Below are 27,582 nucleotides of genomic sequence, written 5' to 3' on the forward strand. Positions count from 1 at the left end.
TGCGGAATGCGGATCCCACGGACCATTAGACTCAGTTTGATTTGGAGAAGGATGGAGAAAGAAAAACCGAAATCAAAACAAGGGTCGCCTACACTATGCCAAAATTCGATATTTACATCTTACTTCAGATGACCATAGGTAATACACCGTGCCTTTTAGTACAATCATAAGAAAAGGCAAGTTTCAGCTCACAGCAAAGCTACTCGAACCATAGCATCACAAACCAGAAAGAGTGCAACAGTGCAATTCAAGGGCAATGAAAATACCCGGCTAAATCTAGGGCAATGAATAATTACATGCGATAGCAGTAAAAGCCCGCTCGCCAATCCACGGGATAGCAGGAAAGTGGACGTCATCTGGAAGAAAAACGCGCTAACAGCTGCTTAAATTCCTCAGGCCGGGTCCCAAGTTTCCAGCCAACCCTCAGATGGCAGGATCCCTCCAAGGAGGGATACGCTCCGCGGAGAAGAGTGGCCGAGGATACCACGGGGAAACACAAGCCGGAGGGGATCGCAGCCAACCAACCCACTACAAGAGCGTCGGGGCATGAAAGGGCCTCACCCTCGCTGGCCAATAAATTATAATAAATCCGATAATAAATTGTTACAAGCATGGTGGGTCGTTTTCATTCACCCATTATTACAATGCATGCAACCCAAAATCTTCCAAAGTTTACACGTTCTTCTTATAAGTTTACTAAAACACCGACGCATAATGGCTGTGAGGAAGAATAGAGGTGGTGGTGGAGATGGAGTAGTAGTACTAGCTGAAGCAATTTCTTCTGAACTAATATGATCAGTACTACTTCCCTTTCGAAGGTAGAAACTTCTGCTACCCACGTCTCCAATCACCTCTGATTTACTCAAACCTGCACAAAGTACGTACCATCGCAACAATTAATCACCACCACTAATTAATATATACTCCTATAAATTCCACAGCATTTAATTAATTATCGTAGCAAAAATATATAGCTTCATCTATGAATGCAACATTCTCTATTATTCAATGTCCTTGCGACACCGCTACATGGTGCCCCAAACTCTTTTTCCACCACACATTTTGTGTGGTTCCCATTCCAGAGGGTTCTTTGCCTGTTAGATATTTGGGAGTCGGTGTGATTTCAGCAAGACTAAGCTATGAGGATTGTATTCAGTTAATGGAGAGAACTAAGCAGAGAATTGTAAGTTGGTCTAACAGGTTGCTGTCTTTTGGAGGTCGAGCACTTCTAATTCAACAAGTCATGCTCGGTATGGTCTGGGGTACTGGAGCAATATTAGTGCTCCTTGACCTTGTTCATTCTACCGCAAAGAATTTCAAAGGAGATTGAGGCTATGCTCAGGTGTCAGGACTTTCTTATGGTCTGGGGTGGAGCTCAAATGTCCTAGTGCTAAGATGAAGTGGAGTCAAGTTTGTACTCCTAAGGTTGAAGTTGGTCCAAGATTAGAGCCATTGAAAGGGTGGAACAAAGCCACTATGCTTATACATCTATGGCAATATGCAACAACGCTGATATCTTGTGGGTCAAACGGATACAAAGCTTTGTCATTAAAACCAATAATTTTTGGCATATTAGGGTCCTAGTGACTCCTTTTGGACTATTAGAAAGCTCCTGAATCTCAAAGTTATTGGCCTAGGCTTCATGATGTATATCATGCCTGGCTTGATAATTGGCACCCCTCGGGGCCTCTGTATAATGTGTTTGGAGAGGAGGTTGTGTACAATCTAAGCAGGTCACTCTTAGCAAAGGTGAGTTCTATGATTGCATATGGTAGATGAAGTGGCCAAGGCCTAGAAATTGGATTACAAGGCAGATTATGGCTAGTACTAAAGTTGATTTTTTCCCTCACTCTAATAGGGAAGATTTTGTGATATCGTTACCTTCTAAGAATGGTCAGTTCCCTGCCAAGGCTACATTGGAGGCTTTGCGGCGAAGGGGAGGTAAGGGCTAATCTTATATGGTTCCAAAGGAATGTCCCAAGGTGGGCCTTCATCTGTTGGCCAGTATGTTTGTGTCTTATGTTCTCAGCGTGAGGAAACTCTGCAACATCTATTCTTTGATTGCAGATTCTTTTAGTAGTATATGGTCAAGTGTTTTATCCAGATTCGGTGTTCAAAGCAGACCAGGAGATTGGGGGTGGCAGAACTTAGAACGTATAGTTGCATTTGTTTTCCTTGTTTCTTTTGATTTAGATAGCTTTGTTGCTTTTGTTGTGTTGGGGAGGTAAGTCCTGACCGTTTTGCTGTATGCCTTTGGTTTTGTTTTGTTGCAATGAAAAGAATCATTTACCAAAAAACATCCAAAACCAAAGTAACTTTTTAAAATCTTTTTCTTGTGTTCTAGACTAATACTGTATGGTGACCACACTGAGACACCACTTTTTGATGCCATCTTATAACAAGGCTCCTCACATGATAAAATGGCATATGAAGTGTTCAGTTATTATACATTGATCAGCAATATAATAACTACCACATAATGTGTCGCTTCTTAGAGAATCTCATGAGTACTCATAGGGCTGATAAACAAACCTAACAGTTCTTTGTTAAAACTTGGTTTGTTTATGAGACGAACCAATCTCAAATGAACAAAACCGATATCGACTAGCTTGAATGTTTTAGACATTGTAAGTCGAACGAGTCGAGCAGTAGTTTGTTCGAGCTTGGTTCGAAAAGCTTAATGAGCTTAAAAAGATGTTGGAGCCTGGGTTTTTCATGTAATAAACTGATCTCAAACGAGCTTTTAACAAACGAACACCCGTTGGAACTTGAGGGATTTGATTCGTTTATCCGCGCTATGTACGCATGTAATATTGATAAAAATCATGTGTCCGACCATCCAGTTAAATCTAAGGCTTCAAAAATAGGCAATGAAAATTGTTACGAAACCTTGTTTGGCAAGTCCAGTTGTTTTGGTTGGTCCCAGGTCCATTAAAAGTCTCAACATATACAAATATAGAAAACGGAGTTGGAAGGATCCTCAATCAAACAAACGGATAATCCTTCTCATCCTTTCAATCTTTGTAACTCTTTTAAAGGTCAATAAAATATTTTTCGCCGTTCAAAAAAAAAAATCGAACAAACAGAGAAAAAACTTTGCGTCAAAACTTTTCTCTGTGTTCAGTACATTCCCAAGAATCCCAGCCACTTTAGAGTCTCTCTCTGATTTCTTCAATCAAACAAACAGAGTACCCTCTTCTGCTACCGTGAATCCCGAGCCATTGCCCCAAAAAGCAGTTGATTTGGATCGTCTCAAGTGAATAAAATGCCTAAAAGTGAAATGGGTTTGAGGTCGAATTTGTAACCAACAACAGATGATATTCTCTTACATGGGCATCAAATTAACAGTTTCAGAAATCACCCTAGAGTTCATAATAAATGATCTAGTCTCAAAATCACTATGAGGTGAGTTCATCAATTACCCAGAAACCACCCAAGTCCTCCACCCTATTTGATTAGCAAGTTAACCACAACTGGAATATAAGAAAAAGGAAGCAAATTAAAGGCCAAAACCCAAAAAAAGAAAAGAAAAAGGGTTCTTGACGGAATAAATACACAAAAAATTAGGTCCAATTTGCATTTGAAATGTGCTGTTTTTTTTTTTTTTTGAAAAGGTCACTTGTATTCCGAAAAATTCAAGACATATCCTTGCACAAAACAGAAACTAAGGCGGGCGGAATACAATCCGAATTAACCAGAATTCTCCTATCTACAAATTGGGATGCAACCCAGTGAGCTGCTCTATTGAGAATCCTAGGACACCAAACAAAAGACCAACGTTTCGACACTGCCCAATTCCCGATATCATCCAAAATGGTCTCTATTTGGCATTTGCAATGTGCTTTGATCTTTACTTAAGCTAAACAGTTTTACAGACTTCTACTCTCAAGGGGTCATTTGTTGAGAGAAGTTGAAAGATGAGATTTGGAGAAGAATTGATGAAAATGCAAGGGCGGAGCTATGTTGGGGCAGGGTGCGCCCCGGCTTGCATATTTTTAAAAATTCTGTTTGTAAGATACATGATTATGAGTATCATTTATATAACTAGTGTAATTGCTACTTACAAAGTTAATAATTTCGGTCTGATTTACTATAAAATACAAGTTATTTTACATTCTTATTACTCCATTTCTTTCATAAATAAAAAAAACAAGCATGTAACTGTTGTACTAGCGTACAGAAATAAAAATAATGATTCATGTACTTTTACTATATTAGGCTAGAACCATTTTAATGTACAAATTTTAATATATTGGCAAGCAATAGCTCTACGACATAACTAGTATACGTTCTGACACAAGTATGTCTAAAGCCGGCTCCCCTGGGACCAAAATTCTGACTCGGCAGATTTTGAGATTTCTGTGGGGAGAGACAGAGAGAAGAGTGGAGAGGAATTTCAATGGAAACGTTAGTACTCCGTCAATTGAGACTTTTAATGGCCCTGAGACCCACCACGACGGCTGGACTTGCCGGCAAGATTTCATAACAATTTTAGCTGCCTATTTTCGAAGTGCAGTTTTATCAATCTTTGAAAGAGAAAAAAGACTAAAGGGTAAGGAGAAAGGCAACAAGTATCGATCCGAGACCCAAACCATTGATTGGCAAGATTGATGTAGGATATGGAGAGAGGTACTTACATTGAAGGCTGAAGTAAGATTGATGTAATTCAAAGGTGGAAGCAGCAGCATGTTTATCAAGCAGTGGACTCCGGCCCTCTTCACTGTACTTGTTTACAACAATCCTGATCGTCTCCTCCACGCTTGATCCTAAATTGACCAAGGCCCGAACCGGACCAGGGCTTCCTTCAACTGTCACGTTAACCACAACCTTGGCCTCCTTCCTGTACCCTGCACCCTGCAGCCAACCAAAAATTAACTTGTCTCTAAATTCTTCCCAAAGCTATTTTATTTTAGTGGTTTTCCCTAGGAAATTGATTTTGGCACTCCACTTTTAGTCATCGGCACTCCACTTTTTGTCTTTTTCCTATTTGGAATTACAACAATACCCTTTAAAGTGGATGGACACTAACAAAATTAAAGGGTAATTTGGCATAGGATAAAGACAAAAAAAATGGAGTGTCAATGGCTAAATGTAGAGTGCTAAAATCACTTTCCTTTACGTTTTTACAATTTAGTTATTACTAAAATTTTAAAGGAAGGAAATGGAGCACGCATGTTTTGAACAAATCAAAAGCTATACTATATTGTTCTCTAAACCAGTTACGATTGAACAAAAAAAATTCATGCACGAAAACGCGATACTCTCTCCGTCCCGAATGTTTGTTCCTCATTGGGAATTCTAATACTTTAACAAGACCCCATGACTCTTGCAGAGGCGGACACAAGAGGGTGCAAGCGGGGGCCCAGGTGCCTGCAAACCCCCAATTATCGCAATATTTTTACTATATTTTAGGTTTTATATGTAAAAATTATGAAGAAAGGTCCCCTCAAAATTGTGTTATTGCTATATGAGGATGATATTTTGTTGTTAATTTACAAATACATGTGATTTGATCCCCCCACGTTAAGAATACTGCGTTTGCCACTGCTCTTGAAAGCATATGAACTTCTAAACTTGAGAAATTTTTGAGAGATAATGATTACAATTTTTTTTTTTTTTACTACAATACAGTTTTTCCCCCCTCTACTTTTTTGAGCAAATTTGAACAAGGGGATGGAGGACATTTTGTTTTACTAAGCTAGTCAAAATGAACATGCGTTATGGAACATCTAAAATTAAGAAAGAATAGTGGATAACAATATATTGATACAAAGGGAGTACTAGGAATACTAGAGTTCTTGATCAAGAAAAAAACAAAAACAAAAAGGGTACTGATGTCAAGAAAATAGCATCTTCCAACATAACATATCGAACAGTTGTCTTATTTGTCTAAAGTGTCGTCTTCTTTGAATTTTTCCAATATCAGTCCATATTTTTATACATTCATCTCGTCGAGACGAACGATTAACCCCCAAAATTACGACAAAAAACTAAATAAAAAGTTATGAAAAATAAAAAATACCAAAATAAGTTTCAGACTTATAAGTTTACAATAACGTAGCCTTTGTGATCCAACTCTCACTTTTTGTTTTTTGAGATTGCGCATAATATATGTATACCTATGTGCCTGTATGTGTATGGGTGCATCTCTGTGTGAGAGGAAGAAGATGAGGGTATCAACGTCATTTACGAGTTCTGTTAAACTTTGGTCCAACAACCACAGGGTGGTTTTTTTTTTTTTTGAAAGGCCACAGGGTGGTTATGTATTGATAATCAAATGTGAGGGGGTGAAACTGCACATCAGTCAAATCACAAGGGGTCAAACTGAAATTTTTTCCTAAAGCGAATTGTGATTGGCAAAATAAATAATGGAGGATTTTTAGACTCTCTACCAAATGACGCATTTGAAAGGGAAAATCCAACAGAATAAGATTTTCTGCCCAATGAAAAACACAAAAGGAAAAATTTCTCAGGCCGATCAAGCGCCGGAAAAACTATGGGTGAGCATGATTCGGATTGATTCGATTTTATAATAACTAAACCAATATATACGGATTATGAATTTGAAAAACCAAACCAACTCACAAAAAATAGAGAACCAAACCAATCCAAACCATTAAAATACGATTCAATTTCGATTTTAAACCACGGTTTGCTTTGAACTAAGCTATCATCTTTAAAAATATTTAAAGTACTTAAAATTACGAAGATAAATTCAAAAAAAACTTATATTAAAACCAATTTCATTCACATTACCAAAATACACTAACATCAACTAACTAATTAAATATTGAGGTGGATTTATAGAAGTTTAGTCTAAATTATAATGGCATAGAAGAAAAACTAAATATTGCGGTGGATTTAATACGAACAATAAATTAGAAAAGTTGTTGATTAAAGCTCTCATATTTATTTGGTGAATCATAATTAAATTATATATATATATATATATATGTATTATACGGTTCAGATCGGTTTGGAATTAAAACCATGAACGTGAATCCACAAATCAAACCATATAATGCGGTTTCTAATTTTTTTAAACTACGACCAAACCATACTATTAAAAACCGAACAAAATCTTTCGGTTTGGATTGGATTCGCGGTTTGGCAGATTTTTTCTCACCTCTAGGAAATACCATCGTACCTCAAATATTTTAGGAGATAGAAGGGTCAACGACTCGGAAGAGGAGAAGATGTCCGTACAAGTCCGGGGACGGCATCAATACGAACGATTAACTCCAAATTTACGCCGAAAAACTAAACAAAAAGTTATAAAAAATAAAAAATACCGAAATAAGCTTCAGATTTATAAGTTTACGAGAAAGCAGCTTTGGATCCTACTCTCATTTTTTGTTTTTTGAGATTGTAGATAATCAAATATGAGGGGGTGAAACTGCATATGGGTCAAACCCCAGTGGTCAAATTGAATTTTTTCCTAAAGCGAAATTAGCGAATTGTGATTGGCAAAATAAAAAAATTAAGGATTTTATAGAGTCTCTCTACCAAATGACCCATTTGAAAGGGAAAATCCAACAAAAAACTGCCCAATGGAAAACAAAAAGGAAAAACCACTCAGGCCGATCAAGGGCCGGAAAACCATCGTACCTCGAATTTTGTAGGCGACTGAAGGGGCAACGACTCGGAAGAGGAGAAGATGTCAGTACAAGTCCGGGGACGGAAAAGGACGGCGTCCGGAGCCGTCAGATTCCCTTGAACATAACCTTCGTCGACGATTCCGACGACGGTCAACAGATTCGGCTCCGATTTGCTTCGCCGTAGGATTCCGACAGGCCTCGAAGTCGAACGCTTCGACGACCGTCGACTGACCGCGGGAGTCCGGCGGCGACGCGACGGCGACGGTTGTTTGGATACCCGTAGTGGTACCGGAATTCTTTGCTTTTGACTTCTCTCTGACATAGAGATGGTGCTGTGTACGTATAGGTGAAGTGAATATATAGTATTTTCTGTGACGTTGATTGTTTACTGGTAGTTGGGGTAGTTGGTTGCGTGCGAGGCGTGTATTCCTCTCGGCTTTTTTACTTTAGTACTAACAAATACCGGAAAGTCGGTGGATACGACAAATCTATGCACAGATTGCATTGTGGGGTTCATTAAAGGTCTCATACTAATGATTCAAGCTGTTTATTATGTTTAAAATATTTTTTCAAGGGCTCTCGTAAAAAATGAGCTCAATCTGATACCTATAAGTACTTATCTAATCGTTTAACTTTTCATTTTTCAAAAACTTGAATGAAAGGTTAAATGATTAAATCAAGCACTTATACGTATCAGAATGAGCTTCTTTTTCGTGTGAATCTTTGAAAAAAAATATTTTAAATATAATAACAGCTCAGATTATTTGTGTAGAACCTATAATGGGCCTCACAACTCAATCTATTCACTATCTATGCACAGATTTGCAGTAGCAAGGTTCAACAAGTACCACCCTTGTGGTTTTAGCCGAATACAATGAAATCCCTCACTTTCTAGAAATTACTACATCCCACCCTACGGTTCACATTTGCATAATTTATATATTTAACCCCCTCAACGAGTCAACCTCCAACTCAAAACCAACTGACAATGAGTGGAGATGTCTTAATATAATCCCTCACTTTCTTCTCTTTTTTGGTCAAGCAGAAATTTATTAATCACGCATTTCACTCCTAAGCAATGTGGAACTATATTTCCTTAACATTTCCCTCACTTGCAGCCGCGTTTCAAGTCCGTCGCATGTAACCTTTTTTGGTCTCATCGTGTAACCTTTTTATTGGTCTGTCATCGTAGGATGTGGATTGTGAATTTTTTAAAATGCATGGTGGTGGTTTGTGCGTTATATAGTTATCAATTACATGACAAAAAAAAATTATATATCAATCCTTGCTTACTAGTGGGGTGACGACATCTAGTTTTGGTACGTTATGGAAGGGTGTTATTGCCTAATTAACCTGAGGCCACCATTGCATTTCAATGGCATACTCTTGGATGATGTATAGTATTTGCCTGCTGAATGTGTCAAGCTACGACGAATGTGGATGGCGTTGTCCTTTGATTAGGACTCAATGATACTGTGGGCATTTTCTGTTTTGGCTGAACTTGATGTTTTTCTGTTACGACATTGCTTTTATAGCAGTACTGCTTCTGTTTTCGATTGTGAGTTTTTGGAAGCGAGTTTTTTCTCCCAATCTCAGTCGAAGCAAAATTGGAAAAATGAGCTGGCCGCAATTCGCGAGAGACCTAAGGGACAGGATGGAGAGTCAAGTCCTAACCTTGACGTAGCCAACTGTGGACCCACTGTGGGACTTTCTTTTGACACTATTGCATCAGTGTTCAGTTTCTTTGGTTTAGTGAAAGGAGTCTGTGCAGCTGAGGTGATGAAAGTGGTGCTCATGTCATTGTTTCTTTTCTTTCTTTCTTTTTGTAAATGTAGGAACCGGGGAAGGGTTTGGAGTTGAGTTAGGAGCCCGGAGTTAGCAGCCGATTACGATAACGTCACGTCACTTTTCTTTGAGCTAGGGAGTTTTAAGAAGCTGCTAGGGAGGAATGATAGATCCTAGTCTGACTCAACACCCGTTTAGTACACATCCATGGTGGAAATTTACCTGCATTATATTTCTTGCAGAGTGATCATTTTTCAGCTATTCTTGTTTACTCTTTTTTGCTTTGTGAGAAATATACGGTTTGGTAAGATCAACAAGGAAACTCATAGTAATGTTAATTTATTATTTAGAAAAAGAATATATCCTTGACATTGCGGAATGCAGATCCCACACAACATTAGACTCGGTTTGGTTTGGAGAACGATGGAGAAAGAAAAACCGAAATCAAAACAAGGGTCGCCTGCACTATGCCAAAATTCAATATCTACATCTTACTTGAGATGGCCATATGTAATGCACAGTGCCTTTTAGTACTACAATCATGAGAAAAGGCAAGTTCCAGCTCAGAGCAATGCAACTTGAATCACAACATCACAACCAGAAAGAGAGTGCACCACCATTGGTCGCGAGCAATGCAATTCAAGGGCAATGAAAATACCCGGCTAAATCTAGTTCAAAAAAAATAAAATTAACCGGCTAAATTTGAACTAGCTCATTGAAATTCTAGAAACTACATTTGAGCAGGCCTTAACCATGTGGAATAGTCATCCCACATCAATCCCAGTCCCACAATAGATAGTCATACAGCTGACCTCAAGAAACAGAAGCCAATGCCAAGCCGAGCGGTAAGGGCAAGCCTTTTCCAAAAATATGACCCGGCTTCAAGCTTTCGCCTCTGCCGTTTTCACCATGACATAACTAGGTTCTTTATTCTCCCAACACAAATGAAATAGCCAAGTTGGAAGGCACCATATGACATATACCCCCATGCACAAGACCAATGGTCAAATCTCACTAACAACTAACACTTCTTGCATGTCCTCAAAAAAAAAAAAATTTCCTTGACATTTGGAAAACCTATATGATTTTGTTCAAACTGCAATTATGAATCAACTATCAACAAGGAAAACCAGCAATCCTTGGCTTCTAAAGTTCAAGGATAGCTTAGCAAATTCAGCACCTCAATCCCAACCATGTCACTCGTTCTCTTCACTGAAAGTAACTTTGAAAACCGGGAGCAGATGCAATCAGTTCCCTATCATCCAGTCCGGTCCAGTTTTGAGCCATTTGTGGGTCCTTCCCGGGTCCAAAACAATGAACGGATCCGTTCACTTTTTAGAGCTCGCGGAGAGCATTAACCACGTCGAAAATCATGTTGATCCAATATCATTTGATATGATTTTGAAATACATTAAGCTTTCATATAATTGTGTGGCATGGGTTGTAATCCAGTGTTTACACACTTGTTTTTTTACAAACTTAATGCATTTTGAAATCATATCAAATTGTATCAGATCGACATGATTTTAAATGACGTTAATATTCTCGGCAAGCTCTAAAAAAGTGAACAATTCCGATCATTGTTTAGGGCTCGGGAAGGGCCCAAAACCGGACCGGACTGGACGATAGGGTACTGGACTGGATCTGTTCCCTTGAAAACCAATCCGAGTGCAAATCAAGGTTCTAGTTCACCTGCAATATCTCCTGCAAAAGTCAAGTTCAAAAAGAAAAGTTAATTGCAGTTCTGTGCATATTCCTTGTGAGGTTCCACATTAACACTACATCGATCAGAATAACTTTGGGATGCAGAATAAAACAATCACGGATTTAAGGAGTGTAGAGACTACATCAAAAGTCATCATGTCAGATGTTAACTCTCAACAAGAGATATTACAAATAAGTATTAAAAAAATAATCATAGATATTTCAATCAACCTATGTGATCATAAAAATGTAGACATATATAATTATAGATGCATACAATATTGTACCCCTAGCTATTTCAAAAGATAAAATGCAAAACCTAATTTAACTTTTTTATGGATACATACAATCTTAAGAGGATGCTTTCAAAAAAATCTTGAATGGGCGGATGTTAGATTTTCTTTTAAAAACGTTGGGCGGGCGAACTAATATAATTTTAACGTTTTTAAGACAAAAACTACACTAGGATTCTAAAAAAAATTTGAAACTTGGGTAGGGCGGTTGCCTAGTCTCATCTGCACCTCAGTCGGTCATTGCACACACCTGTATCAGTGCATGATATCATCTGAACAATAAGGAACGTGATGAGTTCATTTCCATTGTGTTGCTAAAGGTTCATGAGAAAATGGAATTGAATGACAAAAAAAAAAGGAGTGGAATGGAAACTGTTATGGAACGGCCAAACAACTGTAAACTGAATAAAACTATACCAAAAGTTGTAGTCCAAGGTCGTACCATGCATGCTTTTAATAAAGTAATCCAATTCAGGGAAGCATATCGTTCCTTGAACAAAAGGTGATGGCTGTCGATACACAAAGAACAAGAAGCAGTGATGATCGGGATCATTTCTTGGCTTCGAAGTCTCAACTATTCTCATGAACCCTTCTCTATCATAACATGGAACTACATTCTGACCAGCTACGGTCAATCCTCGATCCCAGGCCGAATTTAAAACCTGAAGATTGCAAAAGAATTAACCAAAACTCATCGTGAGCCTTAATAATATTACGAGCTATGAAACCTAAAAAGCAACTTTAGAGATCGGCCCCATTTACTCGAGCAACTCAAGCCAGGGGCATAGCTAGAGTTGTGACTTAGTGGTGTCAAACTCAGTAAATCACTCTTTTTCAACTCTTCCATGTCTCTTTTCTCTCCTTTGTACCCGATTTCCCCCTCCTATTCCTCTTCCCTCTTATGTGGCATTAGTACAAAGCTTCTAAATGATAAGAGATATAGTTGGGCCTTGCCGTAACGTAGCTCTGTCCATTACTCGAGCTCCGGTAACCTACTAGCGTTGCTCAACCAAAGAAGTATTATAGCCTTGCGACTTGGGTTAAAGGAACACAAAGAAGGGACAGCACCTGCCAATTCAAACCTTCTGGATCAGCCAATGCTTCATCAACTTCCTGACAAGGAACCTGCAGCCCTGACCAGACAAACTTCATCGTCACCGAGTGTTTCTTAAGAACCTCAAAAACTGGAGAATATCCATCCTGGTTAGAAGAGTTACAGTATCCAGCTGTCAGCTCTGCTGCATGGCTTGTAGTTTTGTACCACCAACAGATGGCAGGAATCTGTATAACAAGTATAATCTAGTATGTCAAAATAACAAAAGTTCTAATGGATTAGAAGGATCTGAAATTAAAGAGGTCTCAAAGCAAGGGCAGCAACTGATATGTTTTGCAATCAACAGCTTAATCTATCAGATGCTAGGCTACTTTTAACTACTTCGCCCGCCACTCCCCCCCCCCCCCCCGCGGTAAGTAGCTACTTTTTAACATAGTATAGAACAGAAAGCAATTACAAGCCTAGAAACCCACTAAAAACATCACCAATAACCTAGTTCTGTGGAAAATAACCACCCTCGTCACCAGATACATGGCCATGTTGATCCTTAGTCATATGTAATTTTCTCTCACCTAACATAAACTTCAAGATCTATGATACTTGAATAAAGCTTATACACTGTAGTCTGCATAGTACCCTTAAATTGATAGACTTCAGAGTTGGACCAGTTTTCAAAGGCACAGCCATCTCGCTCTTATAATACTATTGGTCAGGCAATATTTCCTGGATTGAAGCTCGAAAAAAGTTCACCTGATAGCTATTATGGTCGTGTTAAAGTTGTTACTGAACCAAGAGGCGCTAATGATTGAACATAGCCACAAAAGTATTAGGACTGCGTGGGCATATCTACAAGTTTCATCATGTAGGAAGATGAAACCTATGACATGGACACTAAACGATATTAAGATTTTGATGGTGTGTAATGGTAAATGGTCACGGGCCACCGAGTAGCATCTTTAGCGAATCAAAACTTCATGAGGATATACATTAGAGCACATAGAATTTGCCATGCACTTTTGTAATAAGCAACAAATACAAAGCGCCGTCCTAATTTCCTTAATACTAAATAATTCTAGACATGAATTAGAGACAATTAAGAAAGTACCTTCACAACCATCCTTGTGTCGTCAAATGCAAGACTTGCAAGAGATAGGACATTATCGGCATGATCTATTAAAGACTGAGCATACCAGTGGAGGAAAAAGCGCCCATAGTAGCTATCATAATCACCTCGATCACAGAAGAAGCCCGTTTCATGTGGCCTAGAAATGTATTGACCAGCATTATCAGGTCCCTTGGCCCAGATTGAGTGACCACGCACTTTTGCAGCTTTTCGTAGATTTTGTTGCAAGTATTTGTCGTAACACTGAAAACTCATAAAATAGCCTTAGGATATACTCTATAGCCAAGTCAAGACAAAACACTACACGACGTCTGGAAAGTCATTCATCAGAGTGTCGATTTTAACACAAATTAACAAGAATTTGTGCATTAATGCGAGTTCAACATAATAAAGCCCCAGAAAACCAATTAACAATTCAAGCCAAGTGCATTAGAAGTGGTGTGGAGCTTTGAGAACCACTTCTCCAGCAGGTAAAGATTCAGATAATTTCTCCACCAGTTCACACAGTCCAAGTGACTAGCTAGTAAGTAGTGCACCACATCTCACACAGGCCGACAAATTCCAATATAACATACAGTCAAACGTCACAAAAACAGACCAGTACTGCGGGAACTTCCTGTTAAGGAAAGGTCCTCTGGATGTTCAAATGGGCCACTCTTGGAGGCCAAATTTTTTTTGTCTACCCCTTTGGGACAGAAACAGGTTATCACCTTCCGCAACGAAATCGTCCACTAGAAAAAATGCTGTACTAGCAACTAAAAGGCAGTGCACCATGGAGGCTTTCTGAGTGTCCTAGAATCAGGAAGGATTAATCTAGCAAGCTAAAAGATAGAAACTCTGATTGACAGAGGTGGCTCCAAAATAATTTTGGAGGGTGTTCAAAAAAGTTCCTCCTTTTTCGTAGGAGTACCATAATGTATGTTCATTTATAGAAATAATATATTTAATTGTATAGCAAAATTTAAATACTTTTCATTCATAATTTTTTTGAAAGTCTTTATATTAAAAAAAGAACCAATCAAGATCGTAACATTTAAAAAAAAAAAAACAAAATTTTATGCATGAAAAACCATAACAAAAAATATTTAGAAAAGACTATTAAGACGCAAAAGTTGGCTCAATCGGGCAAAAAAAAAAAGAATATATACCCAATTTGGGGCTCTAGGACATGGAGGAAGATAATTGGAAAAATAAAAGGGAAAAACAAGTGAATATAAAACAAAAATACTGAGAAGGTGATGGTAAAGAATCCAAAGATACAGGTACACAAATAGTAAGAGAGAGAATAGGGCTGAAAGAGAAAAGGAAGAAGGGAATATCATGCATCTAGGCAAGAACTCTCCCTTTGCACCAAAAGTCTATGACCGGGTATTCAAAGTTTTGTCAGAATCTCAGATAGTTTCACTCTTGAACCAAAGGATATTGCAGGGTGTTCAAAACTCATGCGGACTTTAATAAAGTGGTAACTCTTATACACAGGTGTAGCAAAATTTGGGAGCTTGGGTGTTCAACTGAATACCTTTATTTGTATGTACGCCTCTACTGATTGAAGATGGTTTTCATTTATGACACCCAGCACACCGACTATGAATTGGCTCAATGTCCAAGGAAAGACGAAAATAAGAATGTGGTGGAAATAAAAAAGCAAACTCCTTTTAAGGTAACATGCCTCATGGTTATGATGCATCTACACAACAGGGATGAACAGTTAACCCTTTAAGAAGTTCGTCAACAGTCAAATGAACAGTTATGTTTCCATGGCAGAGACTGTAAAGCATAGTAGGAGAGACTGGACATCCTAGCCATACAGCAAGTTTGTATTTAGATGCAAGTCATAAGAAAAGAAATCAAAAGTTAGACAGCTATGCACGGACGATGGAACTTTGAGAGATCCAAATAACTTAAGCAAATTGAAATTTTGAAAGGAAAATCAAGTTGAGAAACTTTAGATCCCTTCATTACATGAGTAGCTGGGTAGCTTTAGGAATTTTCCCACTTGTATAGATAATCACCAGGACCATCAAGAAACAAGCTTGTGTGAGTAATAGGCTTCATCATTAACACCCCACCACTGAATAATGAACTTTGCCCATGAATTCTTCATAGCGGGCCGGTAGGCAGGATTTGAGTGCTTTGAGCAAATCGAGACTTCCTAAAGTGTGTTTAAACTTTAAAGTATAAATGATGTGTCCCAAAATTGTACTATGAGTTGACATAAGTTGGCTTAGCATGCGATCAAGTGTTTAATGCTCAGTGTGCCCTTCCTTTCTTATAATCACATAATCTCTTTGCACTACTCGAGTTCTTCCATGCAATGCACAATCACCTAACAAGAAATTCAATTTAGCCAATGAAGATGAGGGGGATTAAGAATGTATCGTAATCTTCTCATCTGATGAAACCTCGAAATACAATAACTATATCATTCCAAAGTTGAATATCAAGAAAAGCCATTCACTCAATGCCAAACTGTTGGGACATGTCACATGACTGAGAATTAATAGACTAATATCTGTACATACTCACATCAAAGCCTAAGTTAAAGGAGGAAGAAATCTTTTGTAATAGCAACTTCGAATGTTCCTTTGAAGTTCAAAGTTGTATTGCATCGTTTTTGAAGGTAGAAACCATTGTCCTGAAAGGAACTATTATTGCATTGTTCACCATCCCACAAATAAGGTTCTGTTTGGAACATTGTCAAATACTTATTGGACACCATAACACCCCCCTTCTAACTACGACTTTCCACTTCAATCCTGTTATACAAAATTGACCCCATCACAAGGCCAATATGCTGGAATCAAAATTCATGTGTTTTAGTAGGAGGGTGATTAGAGAAGAGCAAAGGAGACCCTATTAAAGTAAGCTTTTGGACTCAAAACATCAATATATTTGTGCTAAAGACTCAAACTGAAATTCATAGCAGGAGCCTAACAAGATTACAGAAGAAATTGGAGACTCTATTCTATTGTAGTAAGACTCTGATGTATCCACCAACTATTGCAGCTACATGAGAACGATTAGGAAATGTACTAAAATCGTAATACGCATGATAGGGTTTTCCTTAATGGGTACCTGAAACTCACCAATCCCAGGGTATCTCCATCCCATCCTTTCAGAGAAAGAAGGATACTTCAGCTCCCCAGAAGCTCCCAAACCAATTTCCACCGCAGAGATGAGACCATCCATGAAAAAGTCATCAAACTCTGTCCGAAAGCTTCTCATGAAATCAAAATAAACCTGAAAATAGAATAAAGTCAATAATGAAAAATGTCAGACAAAGAACCAAAGTCCTTTTGGACTGAAAGTATGCACACAAGTCAAAAGGACACCTACTGTAAGACCTACAAAATGGGTACAGTCTTATTTAAATTCAGCTTACAACACTTATGCCCAGGTTATGAACCAGTCATCACATGAATAGACAGAAAACAGGTCAGGAATGAAAATGGAGCAACATCAGGAAAATTACGTATTGAATGCCCACAAATTACAAGCTAAGCACAATGAATAAGAATGGGTGAAGGACTATCAAGTAGGGGTATGCAAATACCCATTCCATCCTATCAAGCTGTCCGAGCCAATCTGACCTGAAGAAAAATGGATGGTTTCGAGCCAGTTAGCAGTTGGCTTTGAGAGGCAATGTCTTCTGCAAGTCAGGTTTCAGGCGGGTATGCCACGAGTCTCATATAAGTCAAGGCTTGGAGGTTGGAACCTATTCGCAAGAACTGGGCTTGGGTTGGTTAGTATGCTACCCAATTCTGTCTTGCCTGCCAGACAGCCTGCTCTGAAGCATTCATGGGCTGGCAGGCGGGGCAAACGGGGACCGATGATGAGTTAAGGCTCACGAAAACCGTTTCACTCAATCCGTGTGGCACTTTCCTAGTTTCTATTGAGATAACCCTTATCTTTTTTTTATTTTCCAGGCTTCATCTACTCTCTATTCAAGGATAAATCCAAAAAAATGCAAGAATCTATAACATCTCACTCTTTATCTACAACCCGTATTCCCTCTCACCAACAACATAGGGGTTGACCACTTTTCCTCCACAAAGGCATCTGGCACATAGAACCTTGGACGAACCAAAGAACACCCTAGAAGCTTTTAGAACCCTAGAACTATCAAGGATAAGACCATAGACAAACACACCAAAAGAGAATTAAAGGTTGAATTTGATAAACATTCCTTAAAAAGAACTGAAGATGAGATGAAAGGACCTGCGTGCCCTAGTAACTGAGAAAGAAGTTAAAGAAGGTAAACATTCCTCAAAAAATCACTTAAATACAACAGTATATAATAATCTGCAACCAAACATAACAAAGCCCAGAAACAAATAAGGCATGATTCAGTCAAACATGAGATAAGGATAACAAGAACTTTAAAAGTTATGGCTCCAAATAAGATGAGATAGACTAGTATCAATACATAAAGGATCACTTATACCTCTATACCGGTTCTTCCTTTCAGCACTCGTTCTTTATCAATGCCCCAGGATAGGCATTCAGTGTTTCTCCTTCCTTCTCGGTCAGTGAAGAATATGTCTGGATTCTCTTTCCCAATCTCCAAAACCCACTGGGGGAGGGAGATCAGTACACCACCAGAATCATTTCCTCCAAACTCATGGAATGCCATTACAACCTTCAGAAATAGGAGAGAAAGAAACAGTCATTCAGTTAATTGATCCCAAGAAAGCATCTAAAAGCAATAAAGATAATGAGTACAAATCCCGAAGAGAGATTGTCTAACAGACTGACAAGTGGAAAATCATAGATTGCAGCGGAAATCATGAATGCATCTTGAAGCATGATGTGGGCCATGGAAAGAAAACTAACAGGAAAGCTACTAGATTTGTAGGAATAATTATAGAATAATGTATTCCCCATAAACCGATGAAATGACCTATGTTTCTGAGTGTAATGAATAAAAAGAAAAAGAAAATAGAAATCTTGAATGACCTGCAATTTTAGTTGGAACTCTCGGATGATGGTAAACAGTTCCCTATATCCGGACCATTCATACTTCTGTGGGGTCCATGCTTCAACAATACCCCACCAACAATCTACAACAACACCATCCACATGTAATGACTTCAGAAGCCTCAACTCCTGTCTGACACCTTCAGGATCAAGCAACTGGCAGAAATTGGTGATTACACCAGTCTGGCATATAAAACTTCCCAATTATTATCAATGGCAAGAGTAAAAGGAAAGAAAATAAAAGCAAAGAAACTAAGGTGTCAAAACTTGATATGATTGGCAATCACAGCAATTTAAACCCAAATAGACAACCAAAGCAAGAAAAGCAGCCACTTACAGCAAGCATCGTGTAAACAGGGACATAGGGAGTTCCTGTAAAATCAGCTCCGTGCACCCTCGATCCAACTTCGTGCATAAGCTGCAAAATTTAACCATGTTACCAAAGGAGTTCACCTTGTACACGTCAAAATAGCATCAGCAAGTCACTATTCCTAGACTAAATAAAGCACCTTTCCAGACATTTACACAACCTTAAACGAATCACTATTGTTCAAATATGATTACTGAAGCTTATCTCATATTTTACATTTGGCTAAATTGAGATCAAGAAGAAGCAGACTTGGGAGACATCAGCATAAAGCCCTACATTGCAACTGGAAGCTCTTTCCTTTCCTCGCGAGGCAATCTAAAAATACACACCTTTATTAATCTTTCTTTAGGAAGTACATGTTATGACCACGAAGTAGAGAACAAACAAACTAACAAGCGATCAAAACAAGGACACAAAGATATAGGTGGTTCCACTCAAGCACAAAGCAAGAACGTACACCACGGGCGAAGAGCGAGTGAGGATTCACTATGAACGAGGAGAGATTACAGAGAGTCAACTATACCCGTAACTCTCAAAGAAGCACCAAACAATATTCAGGAACAAATCTCCGGTGGAACCTGAAAGGGAGAACAAACCCTTGGTGGAATCCAAAGAGACAACACAAAACCCTAATATTACGCCCTAATAACAAAAGGAACGAGAACTCCATAATAACACCCAAAGGAGCCTCTCCTTACTGGACCCAAAAGGGACAAACCATAGGAACCTGATAGGTGCGTAAATGGGCACATTTACGCCCCCTAACTTAGACTTGTTATGTCCATTTATTAGATTATTTGGAGTTTGATACTCATTTTTTCCGTTTCAGCTCTTTCGGAGCAATTAAACAGTACATAGAGCTAAATTGAGGATTATTTCATGGGAGAATAATTCTATGTGATGGGCCTACCTAGAAAGCAAGTTCATTATGGGCCAAATGATTGAAGTTTTGTAGGCTAACTAAGAAAAGCACGTGGAGGCCAAGGTAAATTAATTAGGATCATTAATGGGCCAATTGGAGAACTTAATTACTCCAAATTAGAGAAGAACGGCAGCCATGGGTGCCTCACAGCTAATATAAAACGAGAAAAAGGGTTTTGTTTGGAGGATTCTTTTGGATGCACAAACAGAACAGCGGCTTTGGCTTTGGCTTCGGAGCCATGACTGGCTAGACACTCTGGCTAGGGTGACGAGGATGCTTCTCCAAGTAGCATGATTGTTTCGATTCAAGGGTTTTTATTCAACTATTAATTGTATGACTTTGGATGATTCATAGTTTTTATGAAAGTTACTATTTTTCCAATTTATACAACTATACCCCATTTTGATCGGCTGATTCTTCTGCAATGGCTAGATATGGGCGGAACCTGGCTAAGGCACCAATGAAGAAGGTCGCCCCCTTCTTATCCCTCTCCTAATGGGTAGCACAGTGAAAGGGGGCCAAATTCAAACTAGCGATGTGGAATAGATTGAAATGCATTAAAGATCCTAGCTCTTTACACTAGCCTGCACAAGTAACACACGGCTAAAACACCTAACCGGAGGAGCTCCGGCGAGAGGATAAGAAAGTGCAGAAGGAGAGCAAAGCACTAGGGTTTAATAACCGTTTTGGGTATGAGCTGGCACTCCCATGTGCGCTCATCATTATCCTTTGGCATAACCGCTGCAGGTGATGCCATCCACGTCACCAAGGGGCAAGTCAGCTTCCTGCATGTGGGAGCACTAACCCACTGAGCATGGCCGAGCCTAAGAGCTTGGCCGATGCCTACGGGCTTGGAGGCAACTCCTATCTGGGCTTTGGCCATGGCCGAACCTGAGAGTTCGACTCTTGGACTAGCAGCCTGAGAATAAGAAAGAGTTGACTGAGAGATGCTCCTAACTAATCCATGCTCGGCTAAAGCCGAGCCTAAGAGTGTAGTGGCTTGGAGCGGTTTCCTTTGCACGTCGGAGCTTAACAACCTGGCCTAGCCCCAAGCTGAACCTAGGAGACGCATCTGCAGCCTAATCAGCCCAGGTGGTCAGAGCCATATTGTTTGGCCCACTACGAATTGCATACACCAAAACTCCAAAAGGGCAATAAACTTCAGTAGACGCAGTCTTCTCCTCAACCTCTCGCCAAGAACACTCTTCTTCTTCCCAAACAAAGCCTTGTATAATCCTTGTTGAACTCGCAGAAAACGCATCTCCACAAGCCATAGACTGGCGCTGTTGCATTGCCCATCAAACTTCTCAACTTCGCATCAAGTCGTCATATTGCAATCGAAAAACGACCACCAAAACAAGAACACAACGGAAACCAAAAGCCTCGGAAGGAACCCTAAGCTCTGATACCAGTTTGTTAAGCCACGAAGTAGAAAAGTAAACAAACCAACAAGCGATCAAAACAAGGACACAAAGATATACGTGGTTTTGCAATCAATGCAAGAACGTACTCCATGGGCGAAGAGCGAGAGAGGATTCATTATGAACGAGGAGAGATTACAAAGAGCTGGCTATACCCGGAACTCTCAAAGAAGCACCAAACGATATTCAAGGACAAATCTCCAATGGAACCCGAAAGGAAGTACAAACCCTTGGTGTAACCCAAAGAGACAACACAAAACCTTAATATTAAGCCCCAATAACAAAAGGAACGCAGAACTCCACAATAACACCCAAAGGAGCCTCTCCTTAATGGACCCAAAAGGGACAAACCATAGGAACCCCACAAGGTCCCTATTTATAGGAAAGCACTGAAAATAAACCTAAACCAACATGGACTAGGAATTCTAGTTAAACCTAAACCGACTTAATACAGGAATTCTAGTCACTTTCCAACAGTACAGACCTTTGGCTCTCCATCGCAACATTACTTGTCTCATGTGAGCCCTATTCTTATGGATGTTGCTCTCCATTGCAAGTACCGAAAAGTAAAAATAAAGAAAAGACCACCAACAAAATGTAGCAAAGGAGGTGTTTTTAGTAACTCTCCAAAAGTTGAAGCTGTGGGAATTAAACAGCGTTCTGGACTGCCAAAATCTAACATTGTATCAGGAGTTTCATATACACCATTATCATAGACAGGAGCAGCAAAGTCGAGATAATACCTGATCAGCCCCCAAACATGCAGGTGAGTTCATGGGGCTTGCACTAGTATATTTTTCGCTCTTTGTATCCCTCTCTGCAACCACAACAGAGTCGAATGATACTGGTGATAAACTCTCGTCAATTCGGAGAACGGATGGCTGACCATCTAATGAAGCTTTCACAGAGCAATTCTTCAAAGAACCAGCAGATAGTGGGCTTCCAACTGACCTAACAGGAAACACCCCCTGTGCATAAATCAGGACATCAAATGATGACGGTAAGATTGTCATGTTCTCATAAAAAACATAAGCAAAGAAAATTTGATAAGCAATAGATGTATAGGGGCGCCACTATTTCAGTGGTATTCTAAGAGCAGCCACTTTGTGTATATTGCCAAAAGGTTAGGTCTATCTCCAATCCTCCCGGCCCATACCCTCAATGATTGGGGACAACATGGGTTCTGATGTTGATGTTGATTGAATAGATGTATAAAGTTGAAATGAGACAACAACACCAGCTTAGTTACCCGGATTCACAATTACCCCAAGGCTATGTTTCCTTCGGTGGAATGAACATGGGAATGGGATGGTCATTCCAATGTTTGGTTCATCAATGAATGAAGGAATGATCCTTCCTAATGGAATCACTACTCACCAAGAAAAACTAAGTATCATTCCGTTTAACCATCCCTATCTAATTACTAACTATTGCCAACCCGAAAATTACTATTGCCACGCCAATACATTTTTATCAAAGAAAGTATATTGAGGATGATATAGTAAAGAGTATGTTTATATTTCTTTAACACAACCAAACATGGGAATGAGAATGGGTATTCCAATCTTATCCATTCTGATCTCAATATCATTCCTATGTCCATTGACTCCATTCCATTCCAGTGAGCCAAATGCAAGCTAAACTGTCTACCTGTGGGCAAGAACTGTACAAGGAACCTAAAAGGCAAAACAACTTCAAATCGCCTTCCCTTCACTTGGATTTATAACAATATGCACACATCATGCAAATGACAAAGAAACACAATTTTCAACAATAGAAGCTGAAAGAAACTACTACAAGATTCTTTCTTTTTTCTGGTAAATAATAGAAACATACGATAATCTGACTTTGCTAGTCTCTCTCCCTTTTTCCTATGTGACATGTGGAGTTCTAGTTTCACTAAATATTCAATTTCTATAGGCAAAATTGAAGCAAAATAGCTATTAACCAATGGCTTTGTTTAATACCAGAGACATTCTAGCACTTTAGCCAAGTACAAATGGTCCTTTTCTTGGGTAATGAGTTCATTTTTGTCATACTGACAAGTTTTCATCTTATAAAGGAAAAAGTATATAGACCTATAGTATTGTGCCCCGATCAATTCAAACTTTCAGCTTTGGTAAGGAAGACCTAATTAACTAGGCATAACTTTGAAAACTATGCCAAACGGTAAATGTAGTCATTATACATCGTCATAGCATCTAACGCAAAACAAATTGACAAGGAGTGAGGAGGCTGGCCAGACTTGTATACAACTTGGTTGTGATAATTAACCACTGTTTGACAAGCTCTAGTACTCTCCTGCCCATGCAACTCCCAACTCGCACAGGGAGAGGCAAACAAAGGATTCATAACATAGGAATCACAAAGGAACGAGGTGAACTTACAGCACAAACAAAGGGGCAATCAATCAAAAAAGTATTGTCCAAAAGATTCCAAAATCCTGACTTTGATACCATGTTAAAGTATCCAATAAAAATCAACTGGCAATGAATGGAAAGACCGCTTAAACTCAAATACCTAAATAACTAACCAACGTGGGAAAAGCTCCAAGATATGTCGACTATAGTTCACCCCTTCCAAAATTCTAAGAGAATGCTAGTTGGTCAACCCATGAAAAGTAGGGCATTCCATCTTAGCCTTCTCCTCAATCAGGCTTGAACATGCAAAGGGGAAGCCTTATACTCCTTCCGTCCCTAATCTTTAGTCCCTTTTTTGGGATTCTAACTTAACAAGGAGACATAATAATTGCATGTTTGATCACTTGATTTTCCAATTTTACCCTTGAATCTTTTTGGGAGTAAATTGATGTAAAATTAGGCCTTTTGGAGCCCAGTCAATTGGGTTGATTTCTCAGCCATTTAGGCGGCAAAATAGAAGACTTTGTGTAAATGGGAAACAACAGTGCACATTAGGGACTTGTTTGGTGAATATGTAAAAGGTTGTGTAGATGAGAAAGATAAGTGCAAAAAAAAAAATTTTGAACTGTATGTTCGTTTTGTGTTTGATCTCTATGTACATCTCACTTTGGTTGTTGTCATCACAAATTATAATAGCAGCGCACTTCTATGGGGTGGAGTATTGGAGTTTTTGTCAAATTCTCTTTTTTTATTAGTAGTACTGATTTATAGGAAGGGTAAAATCGGAAATTCCTTGACTTTTAGCCATTTAGTTATAAAGTGGGACAAAAAATTTGGGACAGCAAAAAGTGGTAATTGGGACTAAAGAATGGGGACGGAGGGAGTATCAAGGATACATTGCTATTGCAGACATATCCAGGGTTTAAAAACGAGGAAAGAAACATTGGCAGACTAGTGATTTGTTGTCTATGGGTTGGTCTCCGGCTAGGCCCATGTTGTCTATGGGTTATGCCTTCTAGTTTTTGGGTTTGGGTTTCAGTGTTTTGGGCTTATTTGGTGTATTTGAGTTTTAGGTCTCTTGTGGGCTTTATTGTAATATTTATACCCTTCACACCCCTTCGGTGATCTGGGCTTGGCCCAATGGGTGCTCTGTTGGTTTCTTGCCAACTTGAGCTTTGCTTTGCAATCCTTTTTTTATCAATAAATTTTTTTGCTTCGTTGTTCAAAATAAATAAAAAATGTTGCACTTTGCCAGTCTTATCTCAACTGCACGCACAGGAACCAGCCACGCCAACCCAATGTGTGGTATCAACCAAGAGCATGTTTGTCAACCAATAAAATGTGTCTTATGCCAATAAAGGCCCGGACCAAAGAAAATTCTCACTGCTTGTGGAAGGGCTTTCCTGAGGTCAAGCATATCATGCCCAATATCGGAACTGAATGGTAGCCCGGCCGTCACTAGCTGTCTTTCAGACATCCTTGAACATAGAAAAATGGAATGACAAATTCGTCCAAAATTGAATGAAATAGCCCTTCCAGATCCAGCTTCACCGGGCATTACCAGAATAAGTGAGATTCACTAGGCACAGGGAACAAGGGAACTAACACTCCAGCCAAACTCTTAAAATAAACAAATCAAATATTCCAGTTCTATATAGTTCAAGAAGATGTATCAGTCTCACAAATTACATAACCCCCAACTGTTATTTTTCTACCATGCTTACCATTCGACCCAAAGCCAAAGTGCACTGCTCATAAACCTTACCACTCATGCTGGTGCTCTCATAAAGCTTACCACTCATGCTAGTGCTCTATATACTCATGTACTTCATTGTTCTACATTGCAAGAACAGAAACATAACCATTCTTCCTGGAAACTTGAACTTCATAAATGCGCATTTTCATGTTATACATGCACTAGATATTTACGATGGGAGAATAGGCAAATTGTTCACCAAATTCAGCATAGGTAACTGAAATTAACTCCAAAAGGAGTAAGGATGCTTCGAGTTCAGGTTTCAGAAGCAACAGCAAGTCTATAAATGGCAGGCATTTGCTTTACTGGAATGAAGGTTGGAATAGAATCGTCGTTCCCCTGGAATTTTCAACCCTGCAGTGGGCTAGTTTAAAATCCCATAATGTACGTTACAAGATTAACCATAATTCACCACTCCGCTTAGTCCGCTTGCTTATTTCTTAAAGTAAAAACATAGAATTCGTATAAAATATTTGGCAAACCCATTTCTTGTTTGCTTTTTTGTGAGTTGGTTATACTTATCGACAGTTAAGCAATCTATCCCTGCCAAACCATCTTACTTGCGTATTGTTTCTGATTTGCTTATTGCTTGAATCAAGCAAATAAGATGGCAAACCAAACAAGCCCAGGTGAAAATGGCCTCACCATTCTATTCCTTTCCAAAGTCAAACACTACATAAAGTTGCGACTAGAAAGAAACATAGAAGGAAAACAACAAGGGGCCGCAACACCAACCACACCCGCCTATGTGGCATTAGTAATGAGGGAACAATCATTTTGCAACCACCAATCATGCAGTGGCACATAGGCGGGTGTGGTTGGTGCTGTGTCCCTAGCATTATTGGAAAACAAAAACGATCGACTTACTAGCAAAGTAGCAGAAACACAAACCAAATCACTGAACAAAATTCAAACGCAACACAAGAGATTATTAGAGAGAGAAAGAGAGAGGGAGGGAGACCAATTGGGAAGGAGGAGGAGAGGAGCGATAGGTGGAGCCATCGAGCTCGACAGTCCAACCGGCCTCTCGAGCGAGGGCCGCGAGGACGTCGTTCATGTCGGCGCGTGCAGGGAGGGGGAAGTTGCCGTACTGGCGGAGGCCGGCAAGCATGCGGCTGGTGATGGCGCGGCGGTGGCGCTCGCGCAGCTTGGTGCGCTCCTTCTCCTTCTCCCTCTCCTTCTTTCCCTTGGAGCCTCCGCCGGGAGAGGCGGCGGAGACAGAGGAAGACATTGACGCCGCCGTGGCGGCGAAGCCGCGGGGGCGGCGCTGCTGCTGTTGAGGATGGTTGGTGTGGGGTTGGGGTAGGAAGTGGTCGGAGATGAGGTCGGGCTGGGGTTCCAGATCTTGTAAATGGTGGTGTTGGTTCATTTTTGCCACATTTACCGGGTTCGATTCACTTCACAGTTCAGTGAGTGCACATCGTCTTGTTTCTCTTCACTTTCGTTCAGCTCTCTCTCTCTCTCTCTCTCTCTCTCTCTCAGGTGCTATGCTATGCGGGAAACCGTGCTCCAACTAGACTCTCGCCGATTATGGCCAACACAATGGTTGTATTTGTAGTATTTTTTATTTTTAAAATATAGACCATTCAAACGCACGTTTGAACGGTCAAAATTAGTTACACAATCAACACAACAGTTGTGCAAGTAGTATTTTTTATTTTTGCTAGGGGTGTTTTTTTTTTATCATATGATGTCCGGGTAAATTGTGCACGTCTTAACTAATTTTCAGGATTCTGAAATTTTAAAAAATAACAACCAGATAAACCTCAAGTGATTCCAAGGTTTTGCTAAGCGTGTATTTTCACGCAACTAAATACCTAGTCCTTTAAAGAACCCGTTGGACTAGTAAAAATGTGTGTTAACTAGTCATTTCACCTAACATGGCTCAAATATTGTTAGAGATGCTCTAATGGACGGTTGGATAAGCGTCCTAAATTAGTCGAGATATGCATACGCTAATCTTATAACACGTTTGTACATGGGTTTTATGACTTGTATGTAAATTTTTCCTCGTGTGGTATGGATGAGTGGATGAAGGACTTGACATTTATTGTCCCCTCTAATTTTACTCAAAACTTTCGACGTAAAAAGCTCATTCACATAACCGATTACGTTGATCTTGTAATGTGCTCCTACATGGGTTGTATGATTGTATCTAATTTTTTCGTCGTGCGGTATGATTGATGGATGAAGGACTTGGCTTTTATTGTCCCCTCTAA

General features: G+C 39.4%; 2 protein-coding genes across 6 annotated transcripts; both read right to left on the bottom strand.

The window, feature by feature from the left end:
• Positions 1 to 94: 94 nt before the first annotated feature.
• On the bottom strand, positions 95 to 8,002 carry LOC131307694 (uncharacterized protein At4g22758). Its single transcript, XM_058334339.1, has 3 exons — positions 7,609 to 8,002; positions 4,638 to 4,854; positions 95 to 868 (listed from the first exon to the last, which is right to left on the bottom strand). The coding sequence occupies exons 1-3, from the start codon at positions 7,918 to 7,920 to the stop codon at positions 630 to 632; spliced, it is 768 nt and encodes a 255-aa protein (XP_058190322.1). The 5' UTR covers positions 7,921 to 8,002; the 3' UTR covers positions 95 to 629.
• A 2,055-nt stretch (positions 8,003 to 10,057) lies between these two features.
• Positions 10,058 to 26,898, bottom strand: LOC131307695 (beta-amylase 8). 5 transcript variants are annotated; one of them, XM_058334341.1, is made up of 11 exons: positions 26,325 to 26,898; positions 21,991 to 22,215; positions 18,872 to 18,952; positions 18,514 to 18,717; positions 18,002 to 18,196; positions 16,633 to 16,797; positions 13,540 to 13,800; positions 12,449 to 12,679; positions 11,823 to 12,042; positions 11,030 to 11,087; positions 10,058 to 10,633 (listed from the first exon to the last, which is right to left on the bottom strand). In XM_058334341.1, exons 1-10 carry the CDS (start codon positions 26,730 to 26,732, stop codon positions 11,059 to 11,061), a joined length of 2,019 nt encoding a protein of 672 aa, XP_058190324.1. In that variant the 5' UTR covers positions 26,733 to 26,898; the 3' UTR covers positions 10,058 to 10,633; positions 11,030 to 11,058. The 5 variants fall into 5 exon arrangements, with proteins under 5 accessions (XP_058190324.1, XP_058190323.1, XP_058190327.1 ...); XM_058334340.1 differs by having other exon boundaries at positions 10,058 to 11,087; XM_058334344.1 differs by having other exon boundaries at positions 10,058 to 11,087; positions 12,449 to 12,661; positions 26,325 to 26,897.
• Positions 26,899 to 27,582: the final 684 nt, after the last annotated feature.

The sequence above is a fragment of the Rhododendron vialii genome, chromosome 11a (genome assembly GCF_030253575.1).
Source record: "Rhododendron vialii isolate Sample 1 chromosome 11a, ASM3025357v1".
Classification (NCBI taxonomy): Eukaryota; Viridiplantae; Streptophyta; class Magnoliopsida; order Ericales; family Ericaceae; genus Rhododendron; species Rhododendron vialii.